General features: G+C 39.2%; 1 protein-coding gene across 2 annotated transcripts in view; it reads right to left on the bottom strand.

The window, feature by feature from the left end:
- LOC104223747 (uncharacterized) overlaps positions 1-508 on the bottom strand; it is a 37,567-nt gene extending 37,059 nt beyond the window's left edge. For both annotated transcript variants that reach the window (XR_011406791.1, XM_009775246.2), the window contains exon 1: positions 165-508. Coding sequence is in view for 1 of the 2 variants with exons in the window: in XM_009775246.2 (XP_009773548.1) it covers positions 165-330 (166 nt within the window). In the remaining variant the exon portion in view is untranslated. The remainder of the gene's footprint in view (positions 1-164) is intronic.
- Between the last annotated feature and the right edge of the window lie 16,214 nt (positions 509-16,722).

The raw sequence follows: 16,722 nt of genomic DNA, 5'->3' as shown, positions 1-16,722 counted from the left end.
ATGAATCCTATTTGGATCTCAAGGCATCTTTGGTATATTCCATGGAACTAATGTTTGATACACATTGCAATTCCATGAGCTAAAATATTCAAATATACGAATGTCATGAAAAGAAGTAAGGAAATGTATGATGAATTTATTTTAAGAAAGGAATACGGACGCACCAGACATTACACAATCAGTGTAAGCGTTTTCTTGGTGGAGATAAGAGAGGACCTCTGGGTCAGAGCGAGAGTCGTCGCGGAGCCAGTAGTAGTTGTCCACTCTAACGTCCCCGAACATCTCCATTTCGTGCCTCACTTTCTTCGCCGACGGGATGGTGTTTGCCATGGCTCGCTGAGAGAATGTCTGGAATGGAATGGAATTGACAGCTTAGTCCTAGTAGTGATAGCCGGAGTAGAAACCAACACTAAAAACAATGCTCCCTCGACGCACTGAATCATTCGAAGTGTGTTTTGGTTTGTAAAAGGGAAAAGGTCCAAAATTGCCCTAAACTATTGAAAATAAGGTAATGTTGTCCTTATTTTGAATTAGACCCAAATATGGCCTTATCATCAGTAGGATTAATTTAAATTAGCCTCTCAACTATAGAAAATAAAATATATTTGCCCTCCATTAGACCTTGGTCCCAATTATGCCCTTGTCATGATTGGCCTAGCTCATATTTTCCCCTCAAAACTAACAAAATTTATTTTTCCAATCAACCCTTTTATTTTAGGGTCCAAATGTTATTTGACTTCTATTTTTTTTTTAAAACAAGAGGAAGAAAATAAAATAAAATAAAAAGAACTAGTAAAAATAAATTTGAAAATATACGTCAAAAGCAGTAAATATTTTATTTTGCTCAAAGGATAACTAATAAGTCTTCTCTTCAATTTTGTGTTTTTGAAGATCAATACTCTCTTATTTACGCAATTGCACAAATATATCTCAAAATAAATAAAATTAATATTTTATAAATTATATTCCTTCTGCCATGGTAGCAATCACAAATTCTTCACCAAGTCAAAACTTGTTATTAAGTGTACATAATAAATTCCGATAATTTTCTCATTTACTTTTAATTATTTCTCATTGATTTAAGAATTCAATTCGTATTTGGATAGTTGAAAGATAATTAAATTTTAGAATTAGTGTTCTATTTAATTGTTGTTAAATTTAAATTCATTGAAAATGTTAACAGGAGAAAGACATGAATATGATAAGCAAGTAGATGTTTTCAGCTCTTTTAACCATTTTGGGTCTTTATAAATTTTTTTGGTTAAAAGCTTATACAAGAAAATTTAGGGTTAAGATGTTACACCCCATATTTTCGTACAGTAAGAGTACGTCGTAAGTCAATTGATGTGAGCTTAAAAATGATATCGTCTTTGAAAGTACATAAAGTAAGTTAATCTTGTTACTTTGGAAGTTACAAATCTTTAAGATCATGAATAATAAGTACCAAGAGGGTTGGAAGGCTTAGAAGCTAAATGAATTGAAGAACATAAGTTTTGTCGAAAGTCGACAAGTTAGAAATGTTATAACATGTACTTTTGGGGTCAGACTAGAGTTATTAACATTATAAGGAGGTTATTTTATGAGTTATTTTAGTCATATGATAGTCGTGTGTTATGTTTTGAAGTCAAGCGAGTTGTGGAACAAAAGTTGGCAAAGGTCATCACAAGTTACATTCATAGATAAGCTAAAAATTAGTTCAAATGTAGCTGAGGTTTTCTCCAAATATACTTGGAATTATGGGGTGATCTATCTACCATATTGAAGATCTACGAGTCTAGTTTTTAATGCATCAAACCGTTCATCGATACGACATCGGAGCAGAGAGATATTTGTATTTTCGTGAGACCGCATAAGCTGCTCCCAATGGGACCCACTTAGGCGGTGGTCGACCTACTTCACTTTATAAACGATTTGGATGCCTATTTTTTTGCTCATTTTCGACTCAAATTCGTCTCCAAACTTCTCCTAACCTTCCTAAACATATACCATAAGGGTTTGAAGTGATTCCAAAGTAATTACATCATATTTCAACATCAAAAGTTAGTTCTAATGAAGAACAACACCTCTTTGAGGTTGTGTTGTCACTAACGATAGTTGTGGGATGTGTTTGGCTGAATTTTCAAGTGGTTGTTGCTGGTTTAGGTCTGTATAATACTCTACTACATATTCTTGAAATTATTTGTATGTTGGTTGCATTATTTGAGCAAGATACGATAAGAGAAGACTTGAAATAGTTTGAGATTTTATTGTTCTTAATGGACTGTTTTGGGAAGGTTGTTTCCATGATTTTTAAATGGTTGGAAACCTTTGGACATGACTTGTTTATGATGTTGTTTTCATTAATATATTCTCTGATCGTCGAACTTGTTATTAATATTGTGAATAAGAAGATAAAGACAATATAACAATAGACAGTTGTACTTGTTGTTGTTGTTGGATTGTTGGGTTATTTGAGTGTGGATTAGGTGATTAATAGGAGGTTGGAAGTCCTCCAATTTTACTTTGTATCATGATGGACATGTTTTTAAGTTAACTAATGTATGATAATGGGGTTGAAGGGGGCTAAAGGGATTCAATCCGAGCTTGCCGCTTGTCGTGATATGTTAATGACTTGTTAATGAAATATTTTGTACCTTATTATCAATTTTGTTCTTATTGTATTGCTTTGGTTTTTGTTGTTGGTATATGATATTGGAGGAGGCCCTTGTTACTGGGGAAATACTGCTCAAATTTACATAAACGAGCTACTAGTTTAAGTTGCAGACTTAGCCTTTACTCAACACTGATTTTGAATCTCTTTATGCCATAGTAGATTGAGTTGAGTTGTTTGAAGAATTTCTTGGAAGGAATTAAGGACTTAACGGAGTTAAGGTATGTTAAGGCTATCCTTTCTTTCATTTTGGCATGATCCATATGATACAAACAAAACGAGCAAATGCAGAACTTTCAGAAATGACTCTACTCTTAGAAATACTAGGGGCGCCTATGTTCTTGATCCCCCACGTGTCCTATTATTACATTGTCTATTCATGGGTATCAGAAAATATGTAAGTTGATAAAGTTTATTTCATAATATTAACCGAAGGCATATTGATCTTATCACATCCCGAGAGATCTTATTGACTTACTTCGTGTGCATTGCATTCATTTATACATGTACATTGACCCATGACCATATGGCGTTATAGATGCGTATATTATATGTATATCGGGTTTGGGAAAATGTTATGGCATTATATACGCACCACCACATGATCAGTTGGTATACGTTGATGATTTTTCCCACAGAGGCCGATATACTATGATGGGATGCCCTCAGTGGCTTGATGATGTTATGTACGCATAACCTATGCATAATATGACATTATAAACGTTTCATGATTCACATAGCTATTCAGACTTATAGGTTGAGTTCTTTACTTTATATTTCTTTCATGTCTTTTATATACTTCTTTCATGCCTTACATACTCGGTACTTTATTTGTACTGATGTCCTTTTTGCCTGGGGACGCTGCGTTTCATGCCTGCAAGTCTCAATAGAGAGGTTGAAATCCTCCTTGTAGGCTATCAGCTCAGCGGAAGGTGTTGGTGCACTCCACTTGCTCCGGAGTTGCCTATTTGGTCAGTATGCTTTGGACATGTATTGATTGGTATGGCGGAGCCCTATCCCGACCTTTATGATGTTTATGTACTATTAGAGACTTGTGGAGAGATATCATGTATATGGATACTTTTATGACCTTGTAGGCATATGTTTTGAGTTTACAAATGATCATGTCGGCCTTATAGGCATGTATGTCATATGAATAAGTTTGTATACCATGTTAGGTCATCTTATGTCGAGTGTTCTCTTAGTTTAATTCTGCTTATCTCATGACGGCTTTTGCGTCTCATTTACCCATGATATACTGATAAGAAGGATACGTTACGTTGGTACTCGGTTGAGTTAGGCATTGGGTTCCCATCGCGGCACTGCAGTTTGGGTTGTGACAAAAGTGGTATCAGAGCAGTTTTATCATATGGAGTCTACAAGCCGTGTCTAGTAGAGTCTTGTTTACGGGTGTGTTGTGCACCATACTCATAAGCAGGAGGCTACAGGGTATTTAGGATTGTCACTCTTTCTTCTTACTCTAGATTGTGTGGTAGAGCTCAGTTGTAAGAATTCAAACTCCTAAATTATACTTTATTCATAATACAACCATACCTACATCTACAAAGACAGGTTTTAAGAGATTGAATGTGGTTGTGGAGGAGTTGAGTTAGAGGAACTTGATTTTGCATCATGCTTATAATGAGTAAGTGTAAGGTCTTTGATAGATTATGTATGTACTAAAACGTGTAAGCATCTTGATAAGGATCTCTAAGACATGAATATCTATCCACCCATATGGTTTAAAAAACACAAGAGAATTAGAAGGTAGATACAAGTTTCAACAAGTAAAAGAAGCAAGGTAAACGGGTACGAGGTACCAGTTAGTGAAGATTATCAGTTTTTACCTTCAACAGTAACAAATGTATGTACAATTGGCCACACCCATCTTAGTTATGCACTATGGGAGCTACCAGATATTGTTTAAAAGAAGGATGGGATATCAATATGTAGCTTGGGTTAGAGTAATTCAAAATGGTGGATGGATTGTTAACATTAAGTGACATTTTCGAAGGATATTGCAAACGCGGTAATAGTTCTCCTTGTGTGACACCTCGATAGTGCACTCTAAAATAGTACATTTAGATATGAAATACTATAATGTCCAGAAAAAATTTAGAAGATTGGCACTAGAATCCTAGAAGTGATAAAAATTTATCTTAGTATGTTTCCCATCCCTAGAAAAGAGAGAACGTTAGGCAACCCGAAGAGCTAATGGATGGAGCAAGGGGAGCTAAGAGCGAAAGAGTGTTTTGTTGAAGTTTTTTAGAATAAGGTGATAGACAAAAATACTAGAAGTACAATAAAAAGAAATTAAATGAAGTATTATGAGTAAGATGTGATAAATGTGTGATAACGGTAAATAAAAATATGACACGATGACAGAGTCAGGTAAAGACAAGAGGTGACAGGTCTTGAGACAATAAAAGAGTATAGGCCAAAGGTCATATCCTCATTTCGAGAAATGAGTTGGTGACACTAACGTGATTAGGAGAAGGCTAAGTTAGACCCTTGTAGTAACAGAAATTAGTATGGTCTAGTAAACAAGATAAAATCGAACATGAATTAGGGACAAGAGGATTTGATAATAGTCGAGATCCTGACAATTTTAAAGATCGCATTCTGGAAATAATAGAATGGACAACAAAAGAATAACCTTTAACGGTCATTCAGGAAGACGTTTCCTTAAAGCAAGCATAGTGAGCAAAGTTAAGCTTAAGGGACTAAGTGTGCCAGTTACACTAGGTGTCACCCTCGTACGTAGAAATTCAGTTATCCTGGTACAGAAGGGTTACCGCAAGGCGAGTAAGAGTCCGTGAAGATGTGAAAAGACACTAAAGATGAAGAGGTAAAATATTTATAGGTAAATCTTCATAGCATTAAATGTTAGTACTCCCTAAAGGGGGAAGACGGTGTGATATGGTATTAAGTCAGAGTTATGTGGTTCAGGCAACTATGGAATAGTAAAGGAAGAATGTGATAGAAAGGCAAAAGAAATGAAATTGCATTTATTCAGATCCTACAGATATGTTACAACTCAAAACATTACGCAAGCACGATGCCAGGGATAGGTAGTAAAGGTTCCTGCACAGGATGTTATTGATAAATAAGTGTGAATGAAAACTTGATACATAACGAGCCAGTGCAAGAGGTAAGTTAAGACAAAAGAAAAAACCCAAGAGAGATTATGCAGCATATAGAGGTGAGAATGGACCAATGAGTAGTTAGTATTTAATTTAGGAGGAGCCTAGTTATGGCAAGACAAGAAGATATAAACAAATCAACAGATTGTGCAAGATAAACATAGTGAACCACAACATAGTGAATTCAGTCTCGCAAATATGACGTTGTAATCCTAGAGAAATATTCAGATAGGAGTTGGGGTAGTTAAAGGTACCGTATAAGTGTTATGAAAATAAAAGAGAGTGGCACTAGGAAGACAGTCACAAATTTCAAATCAGAAGAAACCTTACGAGCACGAGGGCACGGAGGTAAGTAACTAGGGATAATTATAGGCGAGCAAGAACATCAAAAATTCCATCAGGTATATGATGTAATAAGCTCGCAGGTAGAGTCAGATGGTCTCCCCTAAGTACTACAATGAAAGACTATTTAAGGAAATAAGGAAGAAGGCTTTAACCTAATCATAGTAACTTGAAAAAGAAATGGTCTTGTAATAATAGTCTCACTACAATATTGTATACACTCCATAAGAAAGTGGCACCTATCTCGGCTAATGAACGAGGAAAAAAAATCAAAAGTAATATTCGAAATCATATGGGTTACATGGAATTCCAATATATGTGGGCACTAAGATAAGCCAAGTATTCATGTAAAAAATGGCAGAACGACCAGAAAAAGTAGTTGCTCACATTTAAAGACAACCGAGAATGCACGAAAGGAAATCTATGGTTCTAGCAAGTTAAAGGAATGTTGCGAGTAGTATAAATAGATATGTATAGGTTGCAAGCTAAAGTATCATAGAACGACAAGGTTTTAGGTATATAGGAGTAAGGATGAGAAAAAGTGAGTGAGAAGGTGACAAGAATAGGTAAGGCCTCGGGATTAAGCCCATAAAACAAGAGAGCTTATGGTTTCCATAAGTTTTAGAAAGCTCAGTATAGCCTGAATGAACTCGGAGGAGTTTAAGACTAGGAACATGTAAAAAGACGAAATACTGCCTTGGTAGTAGAATAAGGGTGTAATTATAATAGATAAGTGGATGACGTTTAGGCCTTTGATTCAGTAATGATTTAAAGAAAAGGGATTTCATGAATTACATAAGATTAGAATACCCTCCCCCCAATAAGATGAATCATGTTGGGATGCTATGAAATACAATTATTGAAGTATAGTATTGTCTATAGGTGGATCAGGCAAATAACTTCAAATGTTCCCCGATGAGACGTAAGCCCTAATGACAATGCATTACGTAAGAGGTTTTAAGTTATCAATAGTAGATTATGGATAAACATTAAGGTGAATCACCAATAGCTGGATAAAAGTTCCAAAGTATGAGAGGAGATTAAGATGTCATTCTTTAGATGAACAATAATAAGGAAGCATTAAAGGACTTAGATTTATACATATAGGATAAGTAGTGAGAGAGTAACCTGGAGTTGGTTGGCAGACCTCGATAATAATAAACTGAAGTAAGTGGTATGATATAGTATGACCTACCTAGACACAGTAAAGCCATAAGGATAGATAACCAAGGCCATGAAACAAGATATATCAATAGTCATAAGTTAGACAAAGTACCGGGCGAAGAACTTTAGTACACCTATAGATTCCCAGAGGGACAACTTGCTATAGCTCTGTATATGTTCACAAAGTGAGGCCTAGAGATTGGCTAAAAGCCAGAGGAAAAAGGAGAGAAGAGTTGCGTAGTCGCACTCAAGGACAAAGTTGTACATGCTACATGAAAGAAGGTAGCAACAACTACTACATTGGATGAATTCTGACCACATGTCGTGGTGTGAGAAAGAGGCCTAAAGGGGAGAATTCCCTGGCCTTTGGATTTATTCACAAAATAGTTGCCTAAATGGCAATGACAATATAAAAGTATTTGTAAGAGCTATAGGTTATGAGACTGATAAGTGCATCAGTCAATACATAAGTTGATAAAGTTTATTTCATAATATTAACCGAAGGCATATTGATCTTATGACATCCCGAGAGATCTTATTGACTTACTTCTTATACATTGCATTCATTTATAAATGTACATTGACTCATGACCAGATGACATTATATACACGTATATTATATGTATATGGGGTATGAGAAAAGGTTATGGCATTATATACGCACCACCACCTGATCAGCTGGTACGTTGATGATTTCTCCCACAGAGACCGAGATGATATGATGGGATGCCCTTAGAGGCTTGATGATGTAATGTACGCAATACCTATGCATGATATGACATTTATACGCATATGCATGACATTATAAATGTTTCATGATTCACAAAGCTATTTAGACTTACAGGTTGAATTCTTTACTCTATGTTTCTTTCATGTCTTTTATATACTTCTTTCATGCCTTAAATACTTGGTACTTTATATACATGGACGTCCCTTTTTCCTGGGGACACTATGTTTCATGCCTGCAAGTCTCGATAGAGAGGTTGAAAGTCCTCCTAGTAAGCTATCAGCTCAATGGAAGGTGTTGGTGCACTTCACTTGATCTGGAGTTGCCTATTTTGTCAGTATGCTTTGGACATGTATTGATAGGTATGGCGGGGCCCTATCCCAACCTTTATGACATTTATGTACTCTTAAAGGCTTGTAGACAGATGTCATGTATATGGATACTTGTATGACATTGTTGGCCTATGTTCTGAGTTTACAAATGATCATGTCGGCCTTATAGGCCTGTATGTCACATGTATGGGCATTGTGAGTTCTATATGTTTTGACCTATGGCATTGAGCCAAGTGGGGGAGCCTGCTATTGATTAGTTAATTGCACGGTTATGCATTGTATGGTTTCAATTTGAAGTATATTAGTGAATCAGTTGTGGCTTGAAGGGGTTGAGATCGAGGATGGCTTGAGTAAAGGAAATTTTAATAAAGGTTATGTTATGCGTTATGGGGGTATGAGAATCACAAAATGACTTGAGTTGTTATTGGAAAAGGATGTACGGTGCATAGAGCAGGAATGTATTTGCTTGCATTAAGGTGGGTTACTTCCATAGGGTTGTTGTTCTAATGAGGCACAAGTCGTTCGATTCATTTGATCAGCCTAATTGAAACCTGAGTAGAGAGGATAACTCCCAAGAATGGTTTTAATGGATTCACGACTTATATGTAATAGTGGGATATTTTTAGGAGGTGTATTTGTCCAGAAACTGAGGTTTACATTGGAAGGTGTCAAGACTTGTGTCATTTCTATTATCATTATGGATTCTACACATCAGTATCAGGAAGGTGAAGGAAATGGCTTTTGATTCGCAAGATGTCTCTTCAGGGTGAGTACTTCGAATGTGGTACTTTTGGGAATATTTAAGAGAATATTCAATGACTTATGAGCCTTAAATGGTTCGGATTCATGCTTGAGTCTCGTGTGGTGAGTCTGGGTTGAGGATTGCATTATTATAGCAAAGGGAAATATCAATTCGAAGGAAATTTAGAAGTAACTTGGATAAATAGGACAACTTGGTAGTAGGCCGGATCGGCATGGTAAGGGATATGATTAGTCCTTTGGGTGCTTCTGAGGTAATGAATTTCTACAGTTGTTTCATGGCAATGCTCTTGGGTTTTTGGTGACTCGCATAGCTTGGTCGAGTTAGAAGGATTCAGTCCTGACGGTTTGGTTTTGTGCAAATGGAATTCGAAGAGTTCGTGATGGTTTCTACCATGGTTAGAGATGTATAATTTCTACTAGCTTGAGGAGCATGTGATGTATAACAATTTTCTTCCAGATTGGACCAAATGGAAAGTTCTTGGCTAGTGGAGTACGTAGTTTCTTGTGGCTCGGAATGGATTTTTAAGGTCTCATATTTTTCATAGGATGGCATATATGCGGTATGTTGTATAGGGTTGAGATTGGCATGTGAAAGGTCACAGTTCAGTTATGAAAGGAAGGTCATAAATTCTTAGGCAATACATGCATTTTTAGATGATTAGACAATGGTATTGCTAATTGGTATGGCTTGATGGGGCATGCATTTCAGGAATAGCAATGTGATTGAGTTAATAATACATCATTGGTATTGTGGCACTCTCATATTTGTTCAACTGCTGATATTTGAGTTTGCTTAGTGGCATAGAAGAATTTTAGGAGTATCCCTCGTGGAATGATTGGGTATTAGAGGTGTGTTATATATTCAGACAGTGGAATTGGGATCGCATATGGTGATTTGTGTGCTATATGGATTTAGAGACTGGGAGTTCTCATAACAGGTTATGTTTTGATTGGGGGGTTGTGTGTATCGGCCTTGTGTGGTGACTGTTGGGGGTTTGGAGACCCGGGTGGATCCTTTGTTGCTTAGTATGTTAGACTTTGATGTGATATTAGGGATGGACTGGTTGTCTCTGTTTCGTATTATTCCGGACCGTTGCGCTAATATGACGATGTTGGCTATGTCGGGGATGCCACTGATTAAGAGGCGAGATTCTATGGATTATGCTCCAAGAAGGATGATATTTCATTTTATTTGAAGACCCAACGGATGGTTGGGAAAGCTTGTCTTCCTCATTTGGTCTTTGTGAGGGATGTCAGTGTAGAGACCCCTACCATTGATTCATTTTCGGTGTTAAGGGATGTGTTGATTTGATTGTTATTGAGCTTATTAGTGTTCTGGGGTGATCTATGAGTTACCTTTCCGTGTTGCAGGGCGTTATGATATGTTGGTTATAAGTACATACTGTGTGGTTCTATTGAGGTCTCATAGTGGAATTCGAGCGGGAATAGTATTGGATATTGCTTGGTGGATGGCATATCGATTGTGTCCTTTCGGATTTGTGTGGTGTTACGTCATTTACTTCACAATGGTTATGATGATTTGCTTTTGGTTCTAGACATCAAATTGCACGTGGTTGTTGATTTTGAACATAGTGACTTGAGGTGTTTCATGTAGACTAGTATTCGAATAAGGTCGCGCATTGTAGCGAGGTTGTGTGGAGGTATGATCCTTCGGGTTAGATTTGTGTGTTCTAGTTCTACAATGTGTGATGGGTTCTCAGCATTGCATTGGGGTAGTACCGGTGAGCTTGCGGTACAGATCTCTCAATTGAGTCATCTTTCCATGATTTGAGTACATTTGGACTGTTGCTTATTGGTGCACGGGTCTCACGAGTTGTGGATTTAGATTGTATTGATGTGTCATGTCACTAGAGTAGTCGTGTTGGATGAGATGAGGTCATTGGGATCTAGAATGAATACTATCGGATTGGATTTCGCATGTTGGAAGGATAATATCGGGATTCGATTTAGAAATTTGCTATGGTCCTTGCCGAAGGAGAAGGAGCTCCACGACTAGTTTATCTGAAGAATGGTTGTGATTTTCTTTGTGTTTCATTCATCGTTGGCAGTACGAAAGTGTTGGAATGAGGCTTGGTTTGATGAGAGGTTTATTATCGGTATTCAGTTATTTCGAGCAGTTGCTGTGACCTGAAGTTTTCACTATGAGTGTTCGAGTTTTATGGTATATCTTGTGATTTCAATCTTGAATTGTGTTTATGGCTTGCTCCAGCGTGTTCAAATTTATTCGATGTGTAGATGTGAGATTATGATCTTATAGATAATTTCGGAAGTGGAAATTTGGTTCTAAGGTTTATGGGCTAGGTTAGATTGTAAAAATTTCAATTACCTTGTGCTATCAGACCTATATGAGATAGGGTGAAGTGGGATCACCCCCGGGTATGTGCATGGTAAGGTTACACAATGATTAGATGGTTTTCAGAATAATTCTAGGCACATTTGAGGATGAAAGTATGTTTAAGTAGGGGAGGATGTAACGACCCGACCGGTTGTTTTATGAATTTCAGCCCCGTTTTCCCCATTTCTGCTTCTTTATGTCTTGTTCAGCTGTATTATGTGGTAATGGGTTAGTTGGTTCAGGTTTGAAGAGGTTTTGGAGAGATATGAGACACTTAGTCTTTTTTGAATAAGCTTAAGTTGAAAAAAGTCAACCGGATGTTAACTTATGTAGAGAAGGTCTCGGATGTGAATTCTGACGGTTCGGATAGCTCCGTTAGGTAATTTTGGGATTAGGAGCATGTTCGGAATGTATTTTGGAGGTCCATAGTAGATTTAGGCTTGAATTGGCAAAAATAGAAATTTAGCATTTTTCGGTCGGTAGTGGAAATTTTGATATTGGGGTTGGAATAGATTTCCGGAAGTTGGAGTAGGTCTGTGATGTCATTTATGACGCGTGTGCAAAATTTTAGGTCATTCGGGTGAGGTTTGATAGACTTTTTGATCTATTGCGGAATTCGGAAGTTTTGGAATCCTTAGGCTTGAATCCTAGGGTGATTTGATGTTTAGGTGTTGTTTTGAGCATTCCGGAGATTGGTACAAGTTTGAATAGTGGTATGTGACTTGTTCGTATTTTTGGATGAGGTCCCGTGAGCCCCAGGATAATTTTAGATGGCTATCGAAAAGTTTGGAAATTGGTGAATGCAGCTGAAGTTGCTAGTTCTATAATAACCGTACTTGCGGTTAGGGGACCGCAGGTGCGAGACCGCAGAAGCAAAGGAAAGAACGCGGGTGCGGTCAAGGCTGAGAAGTGCAGGAACCGCAGGTGCGGTAAGGTGACTGCAGAAGCGGTTTGGGGGATTTAAGTGGAAGTCGCAGATCCAGTAGTGTGGATCGCAACAGTCCATAGATGCGGAAAATGGGCCGCAGGTGCGAGATGCCTGGGCAGAAAGTATATAAGGTGGACTTCGCGAAATTTGGGTTGTCTTCCACTATTTTTATCTGGAGTTGAAGCTTTTTGGAGGGTTTTGAAGAGGGGAATCAAGGGGGTTTTCATTGAGGTGAGTTTCTTGAACCTAAAACTCGATTCTATGTTGATTTTCCGTTGTTTAAGCATGAAATCTATGAGATTAAGGGTGAAAAAATTGGGAAGTTAGGGCTTGAAATTGGAGAGTGTAAATTGAGGATTTGAGGGGCCATTTGAGGTTCGATTTTGATGTTATTGGTATGTATGAACTCGTGGGAGGATAAGGATTCTATTGATATGATTTTTATCAGATTCTGATATGTGGGCCTGGGGGTCGGGTTTGACCAATTTCGGGATTTGAAATATAATTTGATTATTTTCGCGTGGGCTTTGTACCCTTAGCATATATTGATGTTATGGTTCTGATTTTGGTTAGAGTCCGAATCGAAAGGCAAGGGCATCGTGAGCTAGAGTTTGGCTTGGCTTGAGGTAAGTAACGCTTCCAAACTTGGTTCTGAGGGTTCAAAACCCGAATTATGTGTTCTATGATTACTATTGAGGTGACACAAATGCCAAGTGACGAGCGTGCACCGTGAGAATCACGGCCTGCGTTATTCAATGACACCACTTAATGACTCTTTCTTGCTGATATCTGTGTTATAATTATGTGATTAAGTTAATAAGCTACAAATCATGCTAATTATCATGTTAAGGCTTCACACTAATACTGTTGAGACCCAAGAGGTAGTTCGTGTTGTCATATCATTAGCCTCATTGATATTCTGTACTTAGTCCCGTTCATGCATATTATATCATGCCTCAGTATCGATTATTGTTATTTGACACATCATATGATTGTTCGGGCTAGCATCATGACATATTTGAGCCTGTGTGTGTGAGACTGAAGAGTAATGACTGAGTAATTTTGAGAGCCGATATTGAGTGACAATATGGGATTGGGCTGCATGTCGCAGCGAGATATTGAACATGCTTTCGTTGGCTTGTTATAGCACTTGGACTAAGAGAAGCCCTTTCAGAGTCTTTACACCCCCAGTGAGCGCAATTGATATTATTAAGGGAAGGATCTTCCCTGGACATGGGTCTTGTCCGAAGTACTTAATATTTATAGATGGATCTTCTCCATAATGGCCGGATTGGCCTGTCCCTCGGTACAGGAGACTGTTGGTCTGTGATGTGTATATATTCTGGGATGGATCTTCCCTGGGCCTTGTGAGCCATATACAGTACCGAGTGGTTGTGAGGTTGTTATTTTTATTATCTAGAGATGGATCTTCTCCATAGGCTGGAATGGCCTTCCTTAGTACTGAGTGATTGTTGTTAGAGATGTATATATTCCGGGATGGATCTTCCCTGGGCCGTACGCGCCATATACAGTACTGAGTGGACAAGCATTTGAGATTTTAGGCACATGAGGCACTCAGCATGGTGCATTTCATACAATATGTGCATTGACACATAGATGTAGCAGAGTTACACTTCTTTCCCTTGTTCGTACTTGCTCTGTTTTACTGTTCGAGCTATTTATTTAATTGAAAGCATGCCTACATTTCTGTACATTATTTCTATTATCCTTGAGGAGGTTGAGTTCGTCATTACCTATCACTCCAAAGGTTGGACTTGTTACTTACTGAGTTGGTGTACTCACGTTACCCCCTGCACCTCGTGTGTAGATTCAGGAACTTTGGATCTAGTGGCGGTGGTTGATTGAGGCTTCTGACTTAGGAGATGTACGTGGAAAAATTAGAGGACTTGATTTATCGCTATCAAGTCATGTCGTAAGATCACCTCGAGGCCCTGAGGACCGGAAGCCACGACCGAGTTCCCGACCTTGGGGGTCGTCGAGGCCCGACTCAGAGAAGACGGAGACTGAAGCCAGGACAGAAGGGGAAGCTCCCAAGTCACACGGCTAAGTCTGACAGGGCCGACTTATCCAGAGCCTATGCTGTGGCATTGCATCAGGCCATCCCATCTCCATACTTTGTAATTAATCTCCACGTACTTGTAGCTGAGTTCCCTTCCTATATAAAGGGGACTCTCCCTACCTTGTAAAGGGTTGATGTTGCTCCATTTTCTCCATAAGTGCAATAATATCTCTCTCTCTCTTTCCTTTCTAAACTTGTTCGTTCTCACTGGCCCGAGGTCACCTTGATATTCATCGCTTTCTTACTTGTTCTTCATCATATAACTTAGTATTTGCCATAAAGAGCCTTGTTTAATTATATCCTCAACTATTATCCCATCCTCGACTATCCCCGATAGCTCGAGCTCGAGCTCAACCCCGAGGTCCCCCATCGACCCCGCCTATATCCGGGCAGAAGGCCCTTCGGTTCAATTACTATCTCGTTTTAGCTAGCATTTCATCACTAAACCCCATATTATTAGCATCAACTGCTCTAAAAACTAGCTCGGGAATAGATCATGTATTTTTAGAATCCCATTTACAAATTTAATTGTTGTTACCATTTTCACGGTAAACAGTTTTCGCGCCCACTGTGGGGCTAAAAATAATAGTGATTATTTTCTTGCTAGTTTCATTGCACAAATGCACATTATCTTTCAGACTTTTTCTTGTCCAAGATCCTTTGATTTCAGGTCAAAATCTCTGGCTCGGTAAACGGAGTCGAGAACGACAACCTCAAAAATCACGGTGAAAATGGCGTGGCTGTCCCGACCGCTGGAGCACCACTACCGAATCTTGATAATGCGCACGGACCAATTCTAGGGGACGCGGACTCACAAGACGCATAACAAGTCGACAAAACTTCTCACACCAACAGGAGCATACGACACATCAACCAACATGAAGCTCAAAAAACCCCGGCACAGGAAGAACAGGAAGTTAGTTTTCATGGCATTTTTGAAATATTGTAGGCACAGCAGTTGACTATCGCTCAGTTGCAGAGCCATCCGGGGATCCCCATCACAATAGTACCGGAAATGGCTCCCTGCGCCAAACGAGTACCTAAAAGGTCAAACAACAACGAATGGATAACATATACCGCCACAACGAAGACTTTGGAGGATCTCTCCAAGAGAATCAATTCAAGTTCAAGGAGGCTCATGCAATAGTTATCTCCCTGGGTATCGGTCCCGGAACCCGCTCACGGAAATACAGAACGTCGGAACTCCCTAGGTGCGACAAGACCTCGGATCCCGACGAGTGCACCATCGCTTAAACGTGTGCGTAAAATGGTAGCAACCTTCAAGATGATGAGTTCGAGCATGTCCCGTTGAAAAAGTTTGGGGAAACACTCTCGAGAGAAACCATGATGTGGCACCGCAGCCTAGCGCCTGATCTCACGAACTCGTTTACCATGCCAACAGATTCCTCTGCAGAAGCACATGCCGACGCCATTGAAGCAGTAATGGAAGATCCCGGCACATCGGAGGCCGAACAAAGAGAGAATAAAACACCACAAGAAGTCGCGCCTCATTCCCTGATAGGACGAATGAGATCGCTCCCGGTTTCAGATGACTGGGTAACCTAAGCCTTCGCCCAAAGTTTAAACGAAGCATGCCCGACGACTCTGGGTCATTTCAAGCGAAGCTTAGTTAGATACCCAGCCTAGACCTGGTGGGATGCCTGTACCCGGCACCTGCCATGAATCAGGGCCACAGACAACCATTTGGGAGCCTCTACGGGCCCGGTATACCCAAGCAGGCTCCCATCAAAGAAACTAATGCCAAATAGATAGAGGTACCATCCATGCACCACGAATGGGAGGAACACCACACGATGCAACCTCCCTCACAATGGTAGGGAAGTAGTTCGAGGCCAAATAGATAGAGGTACCATCCATGCACCACGAAACCAGGGATGCTGAATGACTCAGGCCTATTCGACCAAAACCACTTCAAAAGAACCATAACCCGGTATGGGAACCACAGGGCACGCACGACCGCGGGATCAAAAATGGCCACCAGCTTAGAAGGAAGATAGCCGTGCTGCTCAGTAAAAATCACCGCAGAGTACTATCGAGCGTTCAGTCTCGAATCCAGCCCCAAGGGAGGAATGCAACAGGTAAGAATGAAGCAAACAAGCCACGACGTATTACCACGACAGTGAAGGAGTAGTGACACCTTCCGAGGACTCATAAAATGGGAAGTAAAAATGTTCGCCATCAGGAAAAAATGGGTCCAGGGAAATATTTCGGAGGACA

This window comes from Nicotiana sylvestris, chromosome 4 (genome assembly GCF_000393655.2).
Source record: "Nicotiana sylvestris chromosome 4, ASM39365v2, whole genome shotgun sequence".
In the NCBI taxonomy this organism is placed as follows: domain Eukaryota; kingdom Viridiplantae; phylum Streptophyta; class Magnoliopsida; order Solanales; family Solanaceae; genus Nicotiana; species Nicotiana sylvestris.
This window is presented reverse-complemented; position numbering and strand designations above follow the sequence as displayed.